Here is an 18,481-nt window from a genome sequence, read left to right on the forward strand (position 1 = left end):
CCTGACATGCTCTAAAAAGAGGCTTTAAAAAAAAAAAGTCAGGCTTAATAACCACCTCTGTCCTAAGATGACTAAATTTAAAGAGACTGAAACTGGATTTTTTATAATATTGGTAAGAAAGCAGAGAGAGTCCTTCTCCCCATGTCAATGCAAGTTTAAACTAGACAAGACTTATGAAGACAAAGCAATGACTATTTTATGGCTTTTTTAGTTCATTCTTTTTGTTAATAGGTGTCCAGAATACAAGAGCCACCTCTCCATTTAACACTAGCTGACACCTATGCTAACAGCCTGTGAAGAAGCGCAGAGTGAACAAACAGAGACAAAGAGCTACCTTCCCTGAGCCCAAAGGGTATTTCCTCTAGGACAGGTGTGGAAACATCTTGGCAGGATCAGGTATGAAAGCTTGATCTGCTGCTGCTTCTGCTGCATTTATTTTCCACACATAGATGATTTCAGGCTCTGCCTCAGTTTTGTGAAGGAACACATACTTCAGGGAGAAGAGAATTCCCTGATACCTCAAAAAGGCACCAGCAAAATGACCAGGTCTAGGAACATTCACTCTGCAAGATCCCAATCCAGTAAAGCCTTTAAGAACATAGCAAAAATGTGCTGACTCGAAATGCAGCTACATTGTTTTTCACTAGCTAAAGATCTGGCTCTAAATCTACCAAACATATTCCATCCTTGCTTTCTCATTTTTTTTTGGTTTCCCCTTCCCGCCATATGCAGCTCATGTCCAATAAGCAAATCTTCCTGGAAACTCTCCATTGTTTAAAACTGCTATAGCTTTGCTTGAACTTCAAATAAACACTCCTCTTGTTTAATTTACAGCAATCCCCCAAAGTTTATTTTCCAGTGCCAGTAATGATATACACCAGCCACCTCCCATCACAGCAAATCGCTGCAATACAAAATCAGCATAAATCTTGAGTAAAATACAAACTGTGCCCTTTCATGGGGGGGGACACAGACCCCATCCTCTTGCTCAAATAAAAAACCAATGATGAAGAGGACTCTTTCAGCTAACACCAGCCCCAGAAATAGGGAATGGTGCCACATTAGATTCCACGGTTCAGTTTTCCAGTTTTATATCTGTTAGCAGGGCACACTTTCTCTTTAAAAAGAGGAAGAAAAAGAAAGCACCTGATAGATTCATGTAGTGACATCTCAGCTATGCTTTTATGCATACATTCATGTTCATGTAACTGTGATTTACATGTATTAAACATACCCATTCCCACAGTGACAAGCTTTGTGGAGCCCATGCACTACATTTCACAAAAACAGCTTACATGGCAATTTCTGAATACTTCACCCTACCTGGAAGCCCTGTGTCTAGTATACAAAGAAAGCAGGCCTTACTGACTAACCAAAATAGAGGTATATACATATATACATACATGCATACATCTCTACTTTGCTTGGGCTATAAGGTACAAATCTAACCTACCTTCTACTTGACTTCAGAATAAGATGGCTAACTACATCTCTCTAGTATAAAAAGTCACTTGGGGAGTGCCATGGGTGAGCAAATCAACCTTCAGCTGAGGCGTCAGCTCCCATTGCCCATGTTTTGGTCCCCAGCCAATATGAGTGGAGAGTAATGTTACTCTCACAGGACATTCACTCCACTAGGTCACAAAGGAGCAATGCTGATAGGCTTCAAAGGAGCTCTCTGGTCAGCCCTAGTATAACTTCTACAAGGATATACGGGCCTTGATGTAAAAATGATATACAAAATGATATATAAAATGCATGAAAAAGCAAGCAACCCTCAGAGGAAGATTCTGAACCCTCTGCCTTTAAGTATAAAACTGAAAAGTTATTTTAGCTTCTCTTTCACTTATACTTTTGGTGACACATTACTCTTGCTGAGCCAAGAACATAAGATTTGCATAGCCAGAACATGCCAGAACTGGTACAAGGTATTGCTCATGTGCTGCTCAACATAATTTAGTATATGGAACACCTCATACCACCAAAAAAGGTGCATGTGGGGGGAAAACATCTTGGATCTGCATGAATTCCTGAGAAGAATTAGACAAGTGCCATCACACATTCTTTTCTGTTTAATCATTTTAATGGTGTTCTCCTCTTTGATAAATGGCAAATACATTTTCTTTGGCTGGATAGCGCACATTTTAAAAGTGCCCATGGGTGAACTACACAGGCATTTCCACTCCATTCTAACTGCACGTTAATCATTTAAAATGGATAGAAAAACGTTTGAAAAAAGCCATAAGCAAAGTTAAAAGAGTCAAGTGAATCTAGGATTTGCAAATCCTTAGCCAGCAGAAGCAGGTTGGTTTGAAAGGTCCGTGAAAGAAGTTGGAAATCATGAGACAGATTTTTATATGTTGTAATCCAACACAGCTCTCTTGATTTCAATGGAATGATATCCATTTACAACAGGTCAGGATCTAGAATGATCCTATATACACTAGACAGTTGCAGTGTTTGGCCATACATGACCTTTTCCAATACATGTTGCTTTAAGTGGGCAATGCAAAGGAGCTAAATTGCCTTGTTTTGTCTCAATTAAATAGTGTGTGGTAATTGAGGCATCACAAAACAAAAATTAACACACCTGATGCACAGATTGCAGAAAATCAGCTCTCACCCATGCATCACAACAATCCCAAGGACCACATCCCTGCTACACAGCACCAACTGTTTAGCTGGCCTTTCAATCAAGTGTAAAATGAGTGGAAGAGAGCAGGAGCAATTATAGTACAAATACAACTGAATAAAATAGAATTCCATTTAAAAGATCATTTGGTTTGGCGACTTAAGACGTGGTCTTGTCCCATGGTCCTAGCATATGCTCCATGGTAGGGATGGTGAAAATGTACAGTCTATTTGCGGGAGTCCCACAAATAGGGGACAGCAGCAGCTAAAGGTACTCAAGTACGTTCTCATAAGAGAAGAACAACCTTATATAAAAGCTTTACCCAAAAGGAGACAGTAGAGCACAGCATGAAAATAGGACATGATTCAGTAAGTGCAGTGCTTTGCATTCAGCTACAAATAATCAACTACACAAATACAAAATGAGGAACAACTGGCTCAGTCGGCAGCTGTTCTCTAGAAAAAGATCTGAGAGTTATAGTGCACAATGAACTGAATGCTCGTCAACACTACAATACTACTGCTGTGAAAAAAAGAAAACATCACACTGGGATGCATAAACAGGAGTGTCATGTAAGACATGAAGCAATATATAAATCTTTTCAGCACTTGGTAAGGCCTCAGCCGAAGTACCTTGACATGTTTTGGTCACCAACTTCAAAATGAAGACATGGACCAACAGGAAAGAATGCAGAGGGATTCACAAAATAATTAGAGGTCTAAAAAGCATGATCTATGAGGAAAGATTAAAAAGCTGGGTTTGTTCAGTGTAGACAAAAGACAACTATATAAACTTGATAATAATCTTCAACTATGTAAAAGGTTTCAGGAAAATAACTTGTTCTCAGTGCTCACAGGGGACAGGACAAGTAGAAATGGCCTTGAATTGCAATAAAGGAGATTTAAGTTGGATTTTTTTGTGTATACATCTTACTGTAAGAAAAGTGATGCATGGGAATAGATTACCTTAAAAGGGTTATGGAATCTTTCTCATTAAAGAATTTTTTTTAGAATAGGTTAGACAAACTTTTCCAGGAATTGTTTTGATATAGTTAATCCTTCTTTGGGAGATAGGACTGGAAGGCACTTTGATAGGTCATCATATCTACCCTATCTTCTGTAGCTTCCTGAATAAAGAAGTCTTAAATGATGACATGTGTCTTATATAGGGCCTGGTTTTCCTCTAACACTGGTGAAATTTATGAGTAAATCTACTGAAGTCAATGGAGCAGTAGTAATTCTATACTAGTGTGAGGGGAATTAGAACCGTTGACACATGACATGTTCCTTCAGCAAGTAACATCATTCCCTATTTTTTGTCACTCCCCCAGGAAAGCTACAGCAAAAAAAAGACTAAGATGCCTTTTTTTAATTAATTTTGTATTGAATCTTTTCATATTGCATTGGACAGGGAGTAAAGAATAGGATTATCAGCCTGAAATAATAAATTGCCCTGTATTATCCAAGACAGCCCTGAATTTTGAGGCAGGGTCCCCAAAAAGTCCCTAATGTGGAACTTTTGCTTCTAATTCAGGCAACTGGTCCCAAAACATTCCTGTAGCACCCAGCCTTCCAAACCACCAGTGATATAACTGTATTCATACAGGGCTGCATCCAGGCTAGTAAGCTCTGTAGAGTTAACTGGGAATGGAAAGTAGTGTAAATCAGGAGTTGGCAATGTTTTCCAGAAGGGGGGCCAGAATGACTCAGCTGAGGTCTGAGGTGAGCAGGCACGGAGGCCCAGTCACCTTTACCACTTCTCTCTGCTACCTGGTTGCAGCACAGTGCAGGAAAGAGACCCCCTTCCCCAGAAGCTCATGTCATTCAGATGCAGCATGTTCTTGCTTTATATTTGCTACCACAGAAAGTTAGGAATGGCTTATGCCTCATCTTGTAAAACATTAAAATCATCCAAAAATATTGTACAACAAATTAAGGAAGTACTATTATCATTTTGACATCACTCAAGAATCAGGGGGAAAGAAGAAAAAGGTAACTCTAATCTCTTGTGGGGTATACAGTTTCAGCAGCTGGTATGAAGGGTAGAGCATCACCTTGGTGCTCAATAGTCTGGATGTTATTTATTCATTTTGTTCGGAATAGCTAATAAAAAGGAACTCCACACACTCCTGACAACTTTCAGGTACATGCTCCCGTAAGAGCCTTCCTGAAATCACACATCTGCGCCAACAAGGAAATCTCAAATTATTTCCTGAGAGCATAAGCAAGATCAGGAGTGCTATCTGAAAATGAAGCCATAAGTATGCCACTGCATTGCAACCAAAAGCCTCTTCCCTCAGACCCTACCCACATTAAGACAGGGGTAAGTTCACATCTGTGCACTGTAACAAGGCACCCTCTCTCCGACAGCTGTATCAACACATCAAAAGCAAGAAAGGGAATTTTCCTTCTCAAAGTGCTCTCTTGGAAGAAAACAACATTCCTTCTGCTTTCAGAGCAAGCACCTGGCTCAAACTTGTCCTATTGATGGCCTTCTGGCTTTTAACATGATCTAATAGCACAAAATGCCCATGTTTATAGAGTTCCTCATTTACACCTAAGAAATCCACAGTCTATCCTGTTTATATCCTTCAGCACAGGGGACTTCAAAAGGAAAATCAAAACATTTCCATCCTTCCTCTTCCAATTCTTCACTTGCGCTGTCATTTATTACAAGGGAATTAAAAGGCTCACAGCATGGGGGTGTAAGCTCAAGACTCTGAGGAGACAACTAAAAACAAATGCAGTAGTTGCAACTGTTCTTATCACAAAGAGCTCCATGTCATTGGGTGTAGGTGCTCAAGAGAGGTCCAGTACTAGACAGGGATGATCTACAAACTCTCACAGATCAAGTGTGAGAAAAGTTGGCACAAACACTATCTATATATTCACCATATTTCTACAGAAATTTATTTAATATTATTCTATCTTAAAGAAAAATAGTAAAGACCTTAATACTAAAGACCCTAGAAATCCCAACGCAAGAGATGCTTTTTAATCATCCATAACCATTGCACTCATGATCACCAAACTGAAAAACAAAGCTTTTATCCTGATAGTGCTATGAATGTTCTGCTTGAAATACTAGATTAACAATACCTGGCTCTCATATAGCATTTATCCTTTGCAGATTACACAGCCCTTTGCAAATAAATTAGCACCATCATTTCAATTTTATAGATGGGAAAACTGAAGCACAAGAAGGGAAGCAACTTGTCCAAGATCACTCAGCAGAACAGTGGAAGAATCAAAAATTGAACCTAGGTCTCCCAAGTTCCAGTTTCAGGCCTGGCTCACCTCTGAAATAGTGGCCTAGTCAGAAAGACATTACAAGCATCATATTTATAATCAGTAACTTTAAAAAATCCTGAAAACAGGATTTCCCCTAAGTGCCAGTGTAAAGAAGAACAAGCTGAAGTGAATTGCTACTCGGAAAAAAACTAAAAGATAGCATTGATTTTACACAGCCCATCTCCCCTAACCTGGGTTTCTTTCCTTTCCATTCAGTGACACCTGCTATGTAAGCCCTGCAGGCTGAACTGGGCCTTCTGTGACACTTGACTGCTCTTGCACCTGTAAATTAGTATACAGTGAAGCACAAAGAGGAACAGAATCCAAATCACTTTGTCATGTTGACTGCACAGAACTACAAGAAGCAAAAATACAAGGAAAATTATATTTTGGTCGCAGCATAGAGCCTGAGTACACCCTAGGGGGAGAGGGACTGTGTAAAAAAAGCGCCATTTTACACAAGTATTTTTCCAAGTAGAAATTCACATCAGCTTGTCCTTCCTTCCAGTGGCAGTGAGGGAGCTTCACCTTGAACCAGCTGCTATAATAATCATCTCTTCATCCCTCTGGAGATTCTGTTCCTATCCAATTACAAATGTGACTTTTGGCATCAATTACAACGATCTTTCAATTGTCAAATACTCAAGCATACTTTGAACTAGGTCTGACTGAACTTATAACACTGAATTTATAACACTCCACTCCATGTGGCCTTATATATACTTGGCACTCTATTCATTTTACTGGTAAATGCTAGCATCTTGTATCTCCAAGCAGTCCCTTTGAGGTTTGCAGGCTGTTTTAAAGATGTACTGTACTTTAGTTAGACTTAGTTTTCTATAATCAAAGCATTTTTAAGATCTTCCAATGGCATAATTTATAAATTATCTCTTCTCTTTTCTCATTAAGCACAAACAGTCTCTCCACTGCAGAAAACATAGCTAAGGAGCCAGCAATGCAATAATTAGTCACAAGAAAAATAGACATAACATTTAATGTAATGTTCAGTCAACTCAATTCAGTCCCTGATAGACAGACCCATACCTCATAAAAAACATCAACGTTAAGTCACAAGTAACACTGTCTTTTGCATCCTTACTGGCATCATTCACAGAGAAATTGCTCACAAAAAAGGGCTTGGAAACTGAATCACTCTATTAATAGACACATTTTTGTCACCATCCACAGAGGGGCAATAAAGGTGTCACCTAGAGAGGGCTCTGATCTGAAGAAAGTGCCCACAGCCTTCAGCAAAAGACCAGAAGATTCAGAACCTTTTTGTTCCCAATTAAACAGAAGCAAATCTGCCAGTCTAGCAACTTTCAGCTACACAACATTCACTTAAAATAAAACAAGCATATTCCCCTGCCTTAGATTGCTTGCATTCATGCCAAAGAAATGTGTATTCTCAGAGTACTATTTTTTTTATATAACAGTGGGTAGCTAGTTATTATCTTCAAGAGGTAACTTGCTTCTCCTCTGGTACCTGAATCTGGTAATCTTCTCCAATCCCTTCCAATTTCTTCTTATATTCATAGATGGCTTCTCTCATGTCATGCATTTCAGAGCAGAAGGTGATGGCACTGTCCACCTTGGAAGGATCAAAAGGAATTCAGTTATTCAAGGATCAAAATGCATCCTTTTCCTGCTGGTCCTGTTTATGCTCTCCCTTCCTTAACCCTTGTCATCTCACTTTCATCCCCCTCTCAACCAGAGGCCTAACAAGTAGAGTTGGTGCCTTCAGCAAACCCTGTGGGCAAAGCAGTCTTACTCATGCCAGGGACTGTGAGTCCCCAGCTGAGCTGCTGCTCTCTCTTGCCATAGCTGTTGCTCTTAAGGCAGAAGCAGCATCCACCACCACTGCTGCTGCCTCCAGGGTCTATTTTGGCACCTGGGGTGGGTGCCCCTCTCACCCACCTGTAGTTATGTTACTGCTCCCAACTAGCAGAGCCAAGTGTGTTTTATCAGTTGAAAACCATCCTGTACACCCAAGAGTCCCTGCTGCTCTTCAGTAGTGCAACTGGAAGCATTTTAAGAGCAGCTGAAACTTGCTGCAGCTTTTATGCACACAAGTCACAAATGCCATAGTGTTATCCCACAATTAAGCTGCTTTTGCCTCACACCTTGAAGGCCACATCGCAATCTTGTGTTTTTAAAAAAAAAACTTGCTCAGCTTTCTGATCACCGTTCCATGGTGCTATTCTATCTGCATTTGAGGGATTTTTATGCTGTGCGTTGTATGGTATCTATCGCAAGGTTACCATTTGGTTCAAGCAGAAGGCAGGGCAGAGTTGCACCTCACAGGCTAACCAATTTAGAGATACATAAGCTTCCATGACTTACAAAAAGCTTACTTTTCTCTGAATTTCAAAGTCTATAAAGTGCAGCTTTGCCCTTTCTTCTGCCCAACTTTAGACTAACACAGCTAACTACGTTCTTCAGTAACCTGGCATACACTAAAAGGATGAATAAGGAGAGAAAACAAAATCTCATTTCCAAGCAACAACTGTGCATAGAGAAGAGCACAATGACAAGGGGAGCTGTGTAAGTGACATGTCTGTGTCTGAAATAGCAAGGACTCCATTCTGCTCTTACTGAGATTAAGAGGAATCTTTTGACCAGCTATAGTGGGAAACAGATCATACTGAAGGCCAAAAATGTCTTGCTTTACGGTGATCACCTCTTCTGATCTCATAAGAAGAAAAAAAAGAAAAAAAAGAGAGAGAGAGAGAGAGAGAGAAACTACAACCTTGTCCAACCTTAAAAGGTTTACTGAGTCACTGTGTTGGCTAGGGGTGTCTTTTTTTTGCCAGCATAGTTTTGCTCATAAGAGCCCTCGGGGAAATAAAGATAAGCTGATATAGAAGTGCCTTATACCACCATAGTTTATTTAGCTCCCTGAGCAAAAACAAGCTGTAACAACACTGTAAGCATGTTTATAGTATATATGGGTAAAACTATACCCATGCTAAGGGATGCATCTCTGTAAGCATACTAGCATGATTAAAGTGGCAAAACGTGTAAACAACTCTCACCTCTGGGTCCACAACCAACCAAACATGATATATATGTCCACTGAAATATTAGGTACCTCCCCGAAGAAGCAGCACTTATAGGACACAATTAGAAGATAACTGTCTCCAGACCTCCTCACATAGAGGAACCAATTCATTGACATAAAGCCTATGAGGGCAACGAGGAAGTAGCATTGGAATATATGACAAGTGGCTAACATGTAACTAGAGAAAAAATGGGGTGCATTAGTGGCATGAACTTCTCAAATTTCAGGAAGAAGGTAAAGCAGGTTGGCCACAGACTAACTGGTTTAGAGATGTGTGAACTTTAACTTCAGACTGACTTCAGGGTAATCACCTTTCTAGTTAAATTTCAGGAGTTCTACATTGTGCTGGGATTGGCAGTTAGGGCCATCTTCGCCATACCTGCTCCTCAGAAGGTTTTGCAGCCCGAAACCTCCTTGCCAAGTCATAAGAGTCATCTCAAATCCCAAATGTTGTTGACACTGCCGTATTATGGAACTTAACTACAGAATGGCAACTGGGGAGAATCCAACATTTTGTGCTGCAGGAGATATCCTTTCTGCACAAGGGCAGGCTACCCCAAGAGCACAAGTTCACCCATGTGATCTGTAACTACAAATTTAAGCCTGCTCACAGACACTTACCTCCTCTACTATTTGTTGGCCTTTTGGTACCATGTCAATAAAGTTTTGAATAACCTGAAATCGAACCCTTGGTGAAGTTCTAGCAGGATGAGGAAGGCTGTGATTAAAAAAAGAAAATGAGCAGATTAAAATGTTCTGTTACTTCTGTTCATTGTTTTACTTCCCTCCCATTTGTATTTTTTATACTTGTGCCAGCACCAAACTGTCTCACTTTGCATAATTCGTCCAATCAACCGAGTATTCAGTAGGCAAGATATATTCTATTGTGCATACAATAGTCACACTTACCAAGTTGCTTTCATTTTGAAAGATTCTCATTTAAGAGCTATTTCTACATTTAAAATTCAGAATATACTAAGGAGATATTAACAATTCCAGTAAACTACATTTTCATGTGTACTACACATTTTCATAGAGTTTTTGGTCAGATGGAACCAAAAAAAATCTGGTCTGACCTCCTGTATATCACAGGCCCTTAAATTTGACTATAGATAAAATAAGCATTCAGTTAGGCTAAAACATTTTGAGCTGTGGGCAGAAGAAAATGCCACTAGTGCCTGAGGCCTCTGCAAAGTCATGCCCAAATGATTCTGGCAGGCAAAATATGCCCCAAGTCACAGAGGAAGCGAAAACATGCTAGCGACTGACCATCTAAGCTACTGAAAATTGCCATCCTATCCTAAATCTGATGATCAGTACATCCCATACATCTAAGCAAGACACCAACCAGGCATTTGGAAAAAGATAATTGTCTATACCAGCTCAAAACATCATGCCCCTCCTGTCCACTGTTCCTTTTCCAGTTGTAATCACCTTCCTTCAGAAGGTGAAGGAAAAAAGATGCACAATTGGCCAGCTGTATCAGGGAAAAATAACCCTTCTGCCCCTTGCAAGCAACCTAGTGAAGTCTTGAAGCAGGAGATCACAGTCATAATCTTAATCCAGAGCAGTAAGGGCTACAAGTATGAGTAAGTGATTCTACTTAGCGTGTTTATGTTAGTGGGTACTCAACACATTTGAACAAATCAGGCTTAAAACAGATGCATGCAGTATGCTGCATGTTATATTAAATCAATTTTGCATTCAAGGTCCATCCTCTATTTAACTGCATTCATTTTACCCCTCTCCTATGAACACCCCCTGGCTTCAGTTTTCATTCTTCTCCTAGATATATGTCCCTGGCAGGCAAACATCCCATTCTCTAAGCAGCTGTCAAAGTCTATTTGCATCACCAGAGCCCAGGCTCCTGCCACCTACAGACCTCTCTCAGAAAAAACAGAAGGAGCTACTGCTTGGGAAAGCCATGGATGAAGGGGTAGAGAAGTTCAGCCCCTCCTACAATGGTGAAGGGAGTGAATGCATTGCATAAATGGTTTTAGACCTAAAGAGCTTTTAATAACCCCCAATATGATCTCAGCATATGATGGGAAGGTGCTATTGGTGCTTCATATGCTTTTGAAGGAGAGTGGGGGTTGTTTGGTTCGTTTGTTTTGGTTGTTTGTTTTTGGGGGGGGTTGTTTTGGGTTTTTTTAAGTTCTGCTGGTAGCCACAAGGCCTTCTCACCCTCCCAAATATGCTATTGAAAAGACCTACACAGCCCAACTGTGGACAAAACCATCAATACCTTTAACTCACATTTGGGTCCCCAGTAGAGAGACTGGAGCTGCCCTCCTTGCACACCTCTGTATAGCATGAATGGGGGGAACAGTACTTAGCACTCAAGCATAGGAGGACAGAGGGCAGAAATAGAATCCCTGGGGCGCTTTGGCAGAGCTCAGGATGGAGTCCGCTTGCCTCCCGCCTGAGAAATCAACTTCCACAAGATTTGCAAAAGTCAATCACAGCGTAAGAAAGAACTGGTGGGAACGCTTACAGTTATTTGCTCTCTCTTGTAATGACATGCCTCAATACACATCAGAGTTTCAGGGGCAGGTTTTAAAAAAAAATCAGTTTTTTAAGATGCTATGGTACAAACAGGGCCTGCCATCACTTCTCCCTCCCCCTCATTTCATTCAATGAGCTCCCAAAGCAGGGGACAGAAGACATACTTACTCTGGCTTTTGCGGTACCCCCTTGAGGTGATAAAGCACAAGAGTGCCTAAGACCATGGCTAAATTGGTCCTGCCCACTCCAGTCTGGCAGCTGAAAAGTAAAGCAGGAGGTGGTTTGCCAGGGTCCCGAAGCAGGAGCAGGCTTGGACTCTCCTATGAGTGAGATATACATGGATTGCATTATAACCTCTTTCACGCACAGGTGCAACACAACACACTTCACAGAGAATACAGGCAAACAGCAGACACTACAATATACAGGACAGAAGAAAAATGTTAACATACTAGTACTTGGTGCCTACATAACTCCATCTTCCATGTGGAAGTCTCAAAGTGCATCACAAAGGGAGAAAAGTCTTGCTGTTTTCACAAATGGAAACTAAGCTAGGGAGACTAAATGACTTGGTTCAAGGTCATGTTCTGAGTCAGTGTCAGAGCTAAGACTCGATTCCCTGCCTGGTGTTCTTACTACTAGATGATGTTGCTTGCCTTGTGGCTAGCAAAACACAAAAGAAAGAGGGGTTCCAAAGGTTACTGCTGTAAAGGACAACAGGATAGAAACACAAAGAAATAAAATGGGAAAGATTTGTTTGATGAGAGCATCTCTAGCAGCAGACATCATAAACAAAATCCTCAAGTAGTTTTTGGCAGTCAGAGCACACACTCAAAAAGGCACAAAGTTAGAAAATGGAAGGCATCAACAACAGGCTAACGAAAGACAACATTCTGAGAGAGAGCCAACATGGCTTCATTGCAGGTAGGTCTTGCCTAACCAACCTCATTTCCTTCTATGACCAACTAGAGGATAGGCTGGCAATTCAGGCCGACCTGGACAGGCTCGCTAGGTGGGCAGATCAAAACCTGATTACATTCAACAGAGAAATGCAAGGTGCTCCACCATGGGAGAAAAAACCTACATCATACTTAGAGGCTCAGCAGTGCTACACTCACTAGCACTACGACCAAAAGAGACTTAGCCACCACCACAAGATGAACATGAGCCACCAATACAATGCTGCAGCCAGCAAAGTAACTAAAACTCTGGCTTGCATCTACTGATACATCTTAAGCAAGACCCAAGAAGTCATTCTCCTGCCTTACTCAGCCTTGGTGAGACTGCAGCTGGAGTACTGCATGCAATTCTGGGCTCCGTACTTTAGAAAGGATGTGGAGAAGCTTGAGAGAGTCCAGAGGAGAACCACATGCATGGTTAGAGGTCAAGAGAACAGGCCTTATGAGGAGAGGCTGAGAGGCATGGAACTCTTCAGGCTGGAGAAGCAAAGGCTCAGGGGTGACTTGGTGAAGACTAGGACTAACTACCAGAAACTGCTGGAAGACCATTTTAGACTGGAGATAAGGAAAAACAAAACTTCTCTACCATCCGAGTTCTCCAGAGTCCGGAATAGACTCCCTCCAGAAGTGGTCCAAGCACCTACTATGGATACGTTTAAGAAATGCTTGGATGCTTATCTTGCTGGGGTGATCTGACCCCAGCTGACTTACTGCCCCTTGGGCAAGGGGGCTGGACCCAGTGATCTCGCAGGTCCCTTCCAGTCTTAATCTCTATGAAATCTATGAAGGTTAGCCACAAAAGGCATTTTGCCACCACTGTTACTTATTTTTCACCTGAAAATACTTATGCCTTTCCCGTGAATAGCTAAAGTGATAGCGAGGAACACAGAGGAGATGAAGGCTTGCTCACAAATATACACTGTTCTGATCTTAAAATCTATGACTGCAAAACCTCACCAAAAGTATGCCCGATAGCTAAAAATTTAAAAAAGTATAGAAGAAAATCAATGGTTTTGACAGGGTGAAGGGGAAAAAAAAAAAATATATATATATATACACACACACGAGCTTTGAGTGGAAAAGCCTCTGCTGCTAACGACAGTGGCAGTTTTGTCACATAGCAACATGGTTCACTCATTTAGAGAACAGCCAACTGGGCAAACAAGTACTTCACTTTTCTTGCCAAGACTCATGTCCATAAACTCAAAGGGACAAGGATTTCACACAAAGACTCTAAACAGCTCTAAACGAAAGAATCTGGAGTGCTGGAGAAACATCATTTCCAACAAAATTGTTGTCTAAACACTGAATCCCATAGGAAAGCTCCCTGTTGAATTTGGTTTATCTTGGACAGGAGCAGTGGAGCAAAGGGGGAACAAAGGGGATAGATGAGATACTTGAAAAGTTTCAGACTAATGTTGCGTTTTATTTAACACTAACCTTAGAATTCTCTAGGTGAGTTCTAGTGTGACATACATACTATCTTGGAATTATTCATTCTAAACTACAAGAGCAGCCTTTGTGGCATGGATTAACTAAGAATTCCCATGCCTTCTGTGGCTACCATGGAACTAAGCAAAATAAGCAAAGTGTCAAATTTGATTTCTAGAATTCATCAAGCACAGATATTTCAGAGTAGAGAACAAGGTACACCCTATCACTCAAATTTCTGAAGTAGAAGTTTCAAACTGTTATTCAACCTGTGTTCCATCTGCTGCCTACACTTTGAATTGTTATCATTAGGCCTCTACCAGACACGCAGGTAAAAGGTGAGAGAGGATTTAATGCGCAAACCACACAATTGTGCTTCTTGTTGTGCTACACATGCAAAACAACACGTGTGATTATGGTCTCAAGCATTAGATCCCATCATGCATTATTGCCAGCACAGGTGGAGCCCAGGATCCCCCTGCACGGGCAAGTTGCAAGCTCCCACAGCTGAGACACCCATCAGATGGTGGGCAGTATTACACATTTTCTGTGGAATAACTTTGTGGCTTATTCCTGGATTAACGATGTGGCTGGGGTACAATTTAAGATGTGATTAATCACATCTTAAGCATAATGTATGGCAGGGGCCTTAGATACACTTTATTAAGTTACAATAACAAAAAAGAAATCCATACTAAGTAAAATAGTTGGAGTGGGAACTATAAACAGCATTTCCAGCATATAAAGTAGTCATCTTGGGTACTCCACTGAAAGTCTTGGGCAAAACCTGCCTATGCTGAAGCAGGAAATCTATCGACTAAGACAAAAAAAAAAAACACTAAAGAAAAACAGCACAAGTTCCCCAAACAGTATTCAAATCTATATGTCCCATTCCTATCTTGTGACCTCCACACACACTCCAGTCACTCCATGGGGTAACTAAGGAAAATGAGCACACTCAATCCTCCTCTCTGTCATCCTGCTCATTACCACAGAGTTTTCTGGGCTGACAAGTACTCAGCCACAGGTAGTCCTTAAGCAAACTCTGTACCAAAACAAATCATAACACCCGAGTCAAGGCTACCAGAGACACTCCAAATTACACATAGCAGGCTTCCTAGGAAAATTAATGGCTAAAGGAAAATGACCTAGAAAAATAAGGGGCACAAAGGAAGATGGTGGAGGCAAACAAAGACTAAAAACTGCATTTCAATCATCCCTAACGGGCATGAGAGGTGCACACAACTCAAGAGTACAAATTGATGAAGCTTCTATGCAGGCGAACAGGCATCCTGCTATGTCCAACAAAAAGCTCCAAAAAGGCAGGGCAAGGAGGAGAATGTGTGAAAGAGCATAAGGCATGAGGGAAAAAGGTTCAGAAGAGCAGTTGCCCTCAGCATGCAACTCAAATAGGAAGCAGCTAAGATAAACAGAAGTCACTGATTTTTTCCTATTACACTGCCTCAGAGTAACACACAGCCACACCTGAAATGGTCTGAACCCAAGGCAGCTGTTTGTCATTTCTGCTCAAGTCTCAAACAACTCATTCAATGGAGAATTTGAGTGCCAAGAAAGCAGTAGCATAGTTTTTAAATGTTCCCTAGGAGAAAGGTCTGTTCCACACAAGTTCTTTCTCTCTGAAAGAACTGAAAAAGAAAGTCTTACTTTAAATTAACACAGACTGTTAATTTCAAGCACATGCTACTGTTCTGTAGAGCCACACAATATGAACCACAGACAAAAGAAAGCTTATTGCTTTGTGAGTTATCTGATGAAAAGTGCAAAAGTGATAGCCCAGGAGACTCAAACCCTCAGTTTATGCATGAATGGTTACAGCAGTCAGCAGCCTATTAGCCTTATTCACAATTCCCCTCAACATAGTTCGCTCTAACTTAGAGCAGTGATTCTCAACTAAGGTGCCACAGCTCCCTGGCGTGCCTGGAGATCCTTTCAAGGGTGCCACATAATGTTACCACTGTTAGATGTGCAAACATGATTCACAAACCTGGAGGCTTCAAATAGGAAATGCACAGTTTTAAAAACATTCTGACCTGTTGTGATCCTTCTAAGTTCTTTGCAACACAAGAATTGCTCTAATATTGTTCTGTAGTCAAAAACTGAATGAAAGTCCACAGCTAGCATTGTCTGAGGGTACCTTCTGTCTAAAGAGGTTGAGAACCACCAATCTGGACAGAGCCTCTCTAGGGAATGTGCTCTTCACCACAGTGTCAACTATAGTGATGGTCATCATTAATCTGGAACTGTACCAAGACCATCAGCTATCACGACAGAAGACACAGAGCACAGCCCTATGATGGCAACAGACTATTGATGACTGAATCCAAGCCAGTTTGAATCAGTAACTAGAGGCAAGAGGTACATGTGTGTGCCACCAGTGATGCCCAAGTCATTCTGGCCCCCAGAATATTTGAAGGGCCTCTGGTCTGTGCTCTCAGCATCTCACATGTGGTACAGGTTTGTAGCAACTATGTAACAGTGTCCCTTATGATGACAGGCCTTACCTCCTGAAGCAGAGGGGTTCAGCATTGCATTTCTAGTCAGCTACCACAAAACTATGATTGTCTACACAAGTTTAGAAGCAGAAACACAAGTTTAAACAGCAGCAGGCAGTGGCTGCCCAGCTCCAAATCCAAAATCAAATTCACCCAGTAAGTGTACTGTAAGAAGGTCATTAGTCTGGTTATTCCACGGACTACAAACCCCAGGGCAAGCCTTGGCTCTAACTTAGGCTCAATCAGACTCATCATATGACCAACTCATGTGCATCACCTTTCTTCTCTGCCTTGCCCAAGTCTTAGTTAGCAGGGAAGCTAGGTAAGAAAGACAGAACCCTCACTGGAAATCAGGTGCTGCACTTGACCTCAGCTTGTTTCCCCTAGGAGAAGCTGCAACATATGCAGCAACTGTGGGCAGAATTCACTGACCCAATCTCTGCTGCTCTGAGCAGAAAGACCAGCAGCCATCTGATGTTTTATCTCTCTCTACCTCCAGGCTGTTAAAATGAGACTTCTGCATTCAGCCATTCTTACCCTGAGGAAATTGATGAAAACATCAAACTGTGCTTCAAGAGGCGCCCCATCCACAGGTAGAGGCAGACGACAGTACCTGCCAAATACAGTAAAAAGCCATTCACTGGGAGAATAAAGACTTAAAATGAGAGGGGAGGGCTGGGAAAGTCCCACAAAGAAAGGCATAAGCAAGAAACATTGTTACACATTCAGTAACATTCACTTGGTGTACTTGTACATCTAGAGACTCCAATTATGGTTATAAAGGGCAGTGGCTCTGCCATTCAGGGTTGAGCACCGAAAGTTTTTATGGGCATAGGAGAAATCCATGTCTAATATTAGGTGTCCTATAAATCTTTCTTCAAACCCTTCACCTGTTGTTCTGGGAGGAGAGAATTGTATAGCTCCCCCTACAGCTAATGCTGCTCTCCAACAAGACAAAAAGGGCTTTTTCCCTTTCTTCCACCAGTCTGAATACACATGTTGAAACCATAAAGCCCATGTGCACTGGATGATGATGAGTACAACCCAAAGCTGTAATTATGAACACACCGTTTCAGGTCTGGCACCTTGGATTTAAAAAAAAAAACAAAACCCCAAGCTGAGCATGTGGTGGGCTTCCTATGCACAGACCTGCCAAATTATTATGGAATAAACATGCAGAAGAAGAGAAGAGGGAGGAGAGGAACCCAAGCAATATGGGAATATCATTTATGTCTAAGCATTACCTGTAAGATGGCAGCAGAAAAATGGGCCTCTTGTATACTTCTTCTGTCACATGGATGTCCTCTTCACAATGGATGCTCACAGAATGCGGTTCATCTTTGAAATGTTCAATATCTTTATAGACATAGTACGTGTTCTCACTCAGCTGGGCAAAGTCATGTATCTTCAGTAGACAAACCAAACAAAAACAATTTAAAAGCCATTCTTACTGTTTAACTTCCATTTCCAACTACATTATCAAAACAGCATGTGGCGATGCTAGAGAAACGGTGCAATTGTTTTAAGTAGCATATGGGTCCATTTTGCAAAAGTAACCTGCTACTCTGCTGAGCTCATGAGCAGTTTATTCATTAGGTATGGCTCATTGTACAAAAATCACAAGAGGCCAAAGACTGGAACAGGAAGGAAAGTATTGTAAATTGAGACTAAGGTGAACTGTAAAGCATGCAGACTCAGCACTAGAGCAGAAGGAGCAGCTAGAAAGACAAGAACAGTCATACAGATGCTCCTAAGTGGAACTGCACAGCTGTTTGAATTTGGTTAACTGCAAAGGCCCAGAATGGAAACCACAGGAACCCTTCATGCAAGGAAAAAAAGGTCTGTACAAGACCCTGTGCCATTTTAGCATACCAGTTTCTTAAGCACTAGAGCAAACAGAACTACATATATATTGTGCAAGCACATTTACACACACATGACCCCTCACAGCAGCCCCTTCCCAAGACAGGACACCAGCCCAGACATAGTGGGGATTACGGAAACGTGGTGGGACGAAACGCATGATTGGGCGGTCAATGTCAAGGGCTATAGGCTGTACAGGAGGGACAGGATAGGAAAGAGAGGTGGGG

The 18,481-nt window shown here is 41.4% G+C and overlaps 1 protein-coding gene across 2 annotated transcripts in view; it reads right to left on the minus strand.

Annotated features, from left to right (window-relative positions):
- Nucleotides 1–18,481, minus strand: part of PALD1 (phosphatase domain containing, paladin 1) — a 194,868-nt gene that overhangs the window by 92,032 nt on the left and 84,355 nt on the right. For both annotated transcript variants that reach the window (XM_019538553.1, XM_019538554.1), the window contains 5 exons: nt 17,636–17,796; nt 16,929–17,004; nt 11,657–11,808; nt 9,605–9,701; nt 7,409–7,513 (listed from right to left, as the gene is read on the minus strand). In XM_019538553.1, the coding sequence (XP_019394098.1) occupies nt 7,409–7,513; nt 9,605–9,701; nt 11,657–11,808; nt 16,929–17,004; nt 17,636–17,796 (591 nt within the window). The remainder of the gene's footprint in view (nt 1–7,408; nt 7,514–9,604; nt 9,702–11,656; nt 11,809–16,928; nt 17,005–17,635; nt 17,797–18,481) is intronic.

The sequence above is a fragment of the Crocodylus porosus genome, unplaced genomic scaffold, assembly GCF_001723895.1.
Source record: "Crocodylus porosus isolate Cpor-Errol unplaced genomic scaffold, CroPor_comp1, whole genome shotgun sequence".
In the NCBI taxonomy this organism is placed as follows: Eukaryota; Metazoa; Chordata; order Crocodylia; family Crocodylidae; genus Crocodylus; species Crocodylus porosus.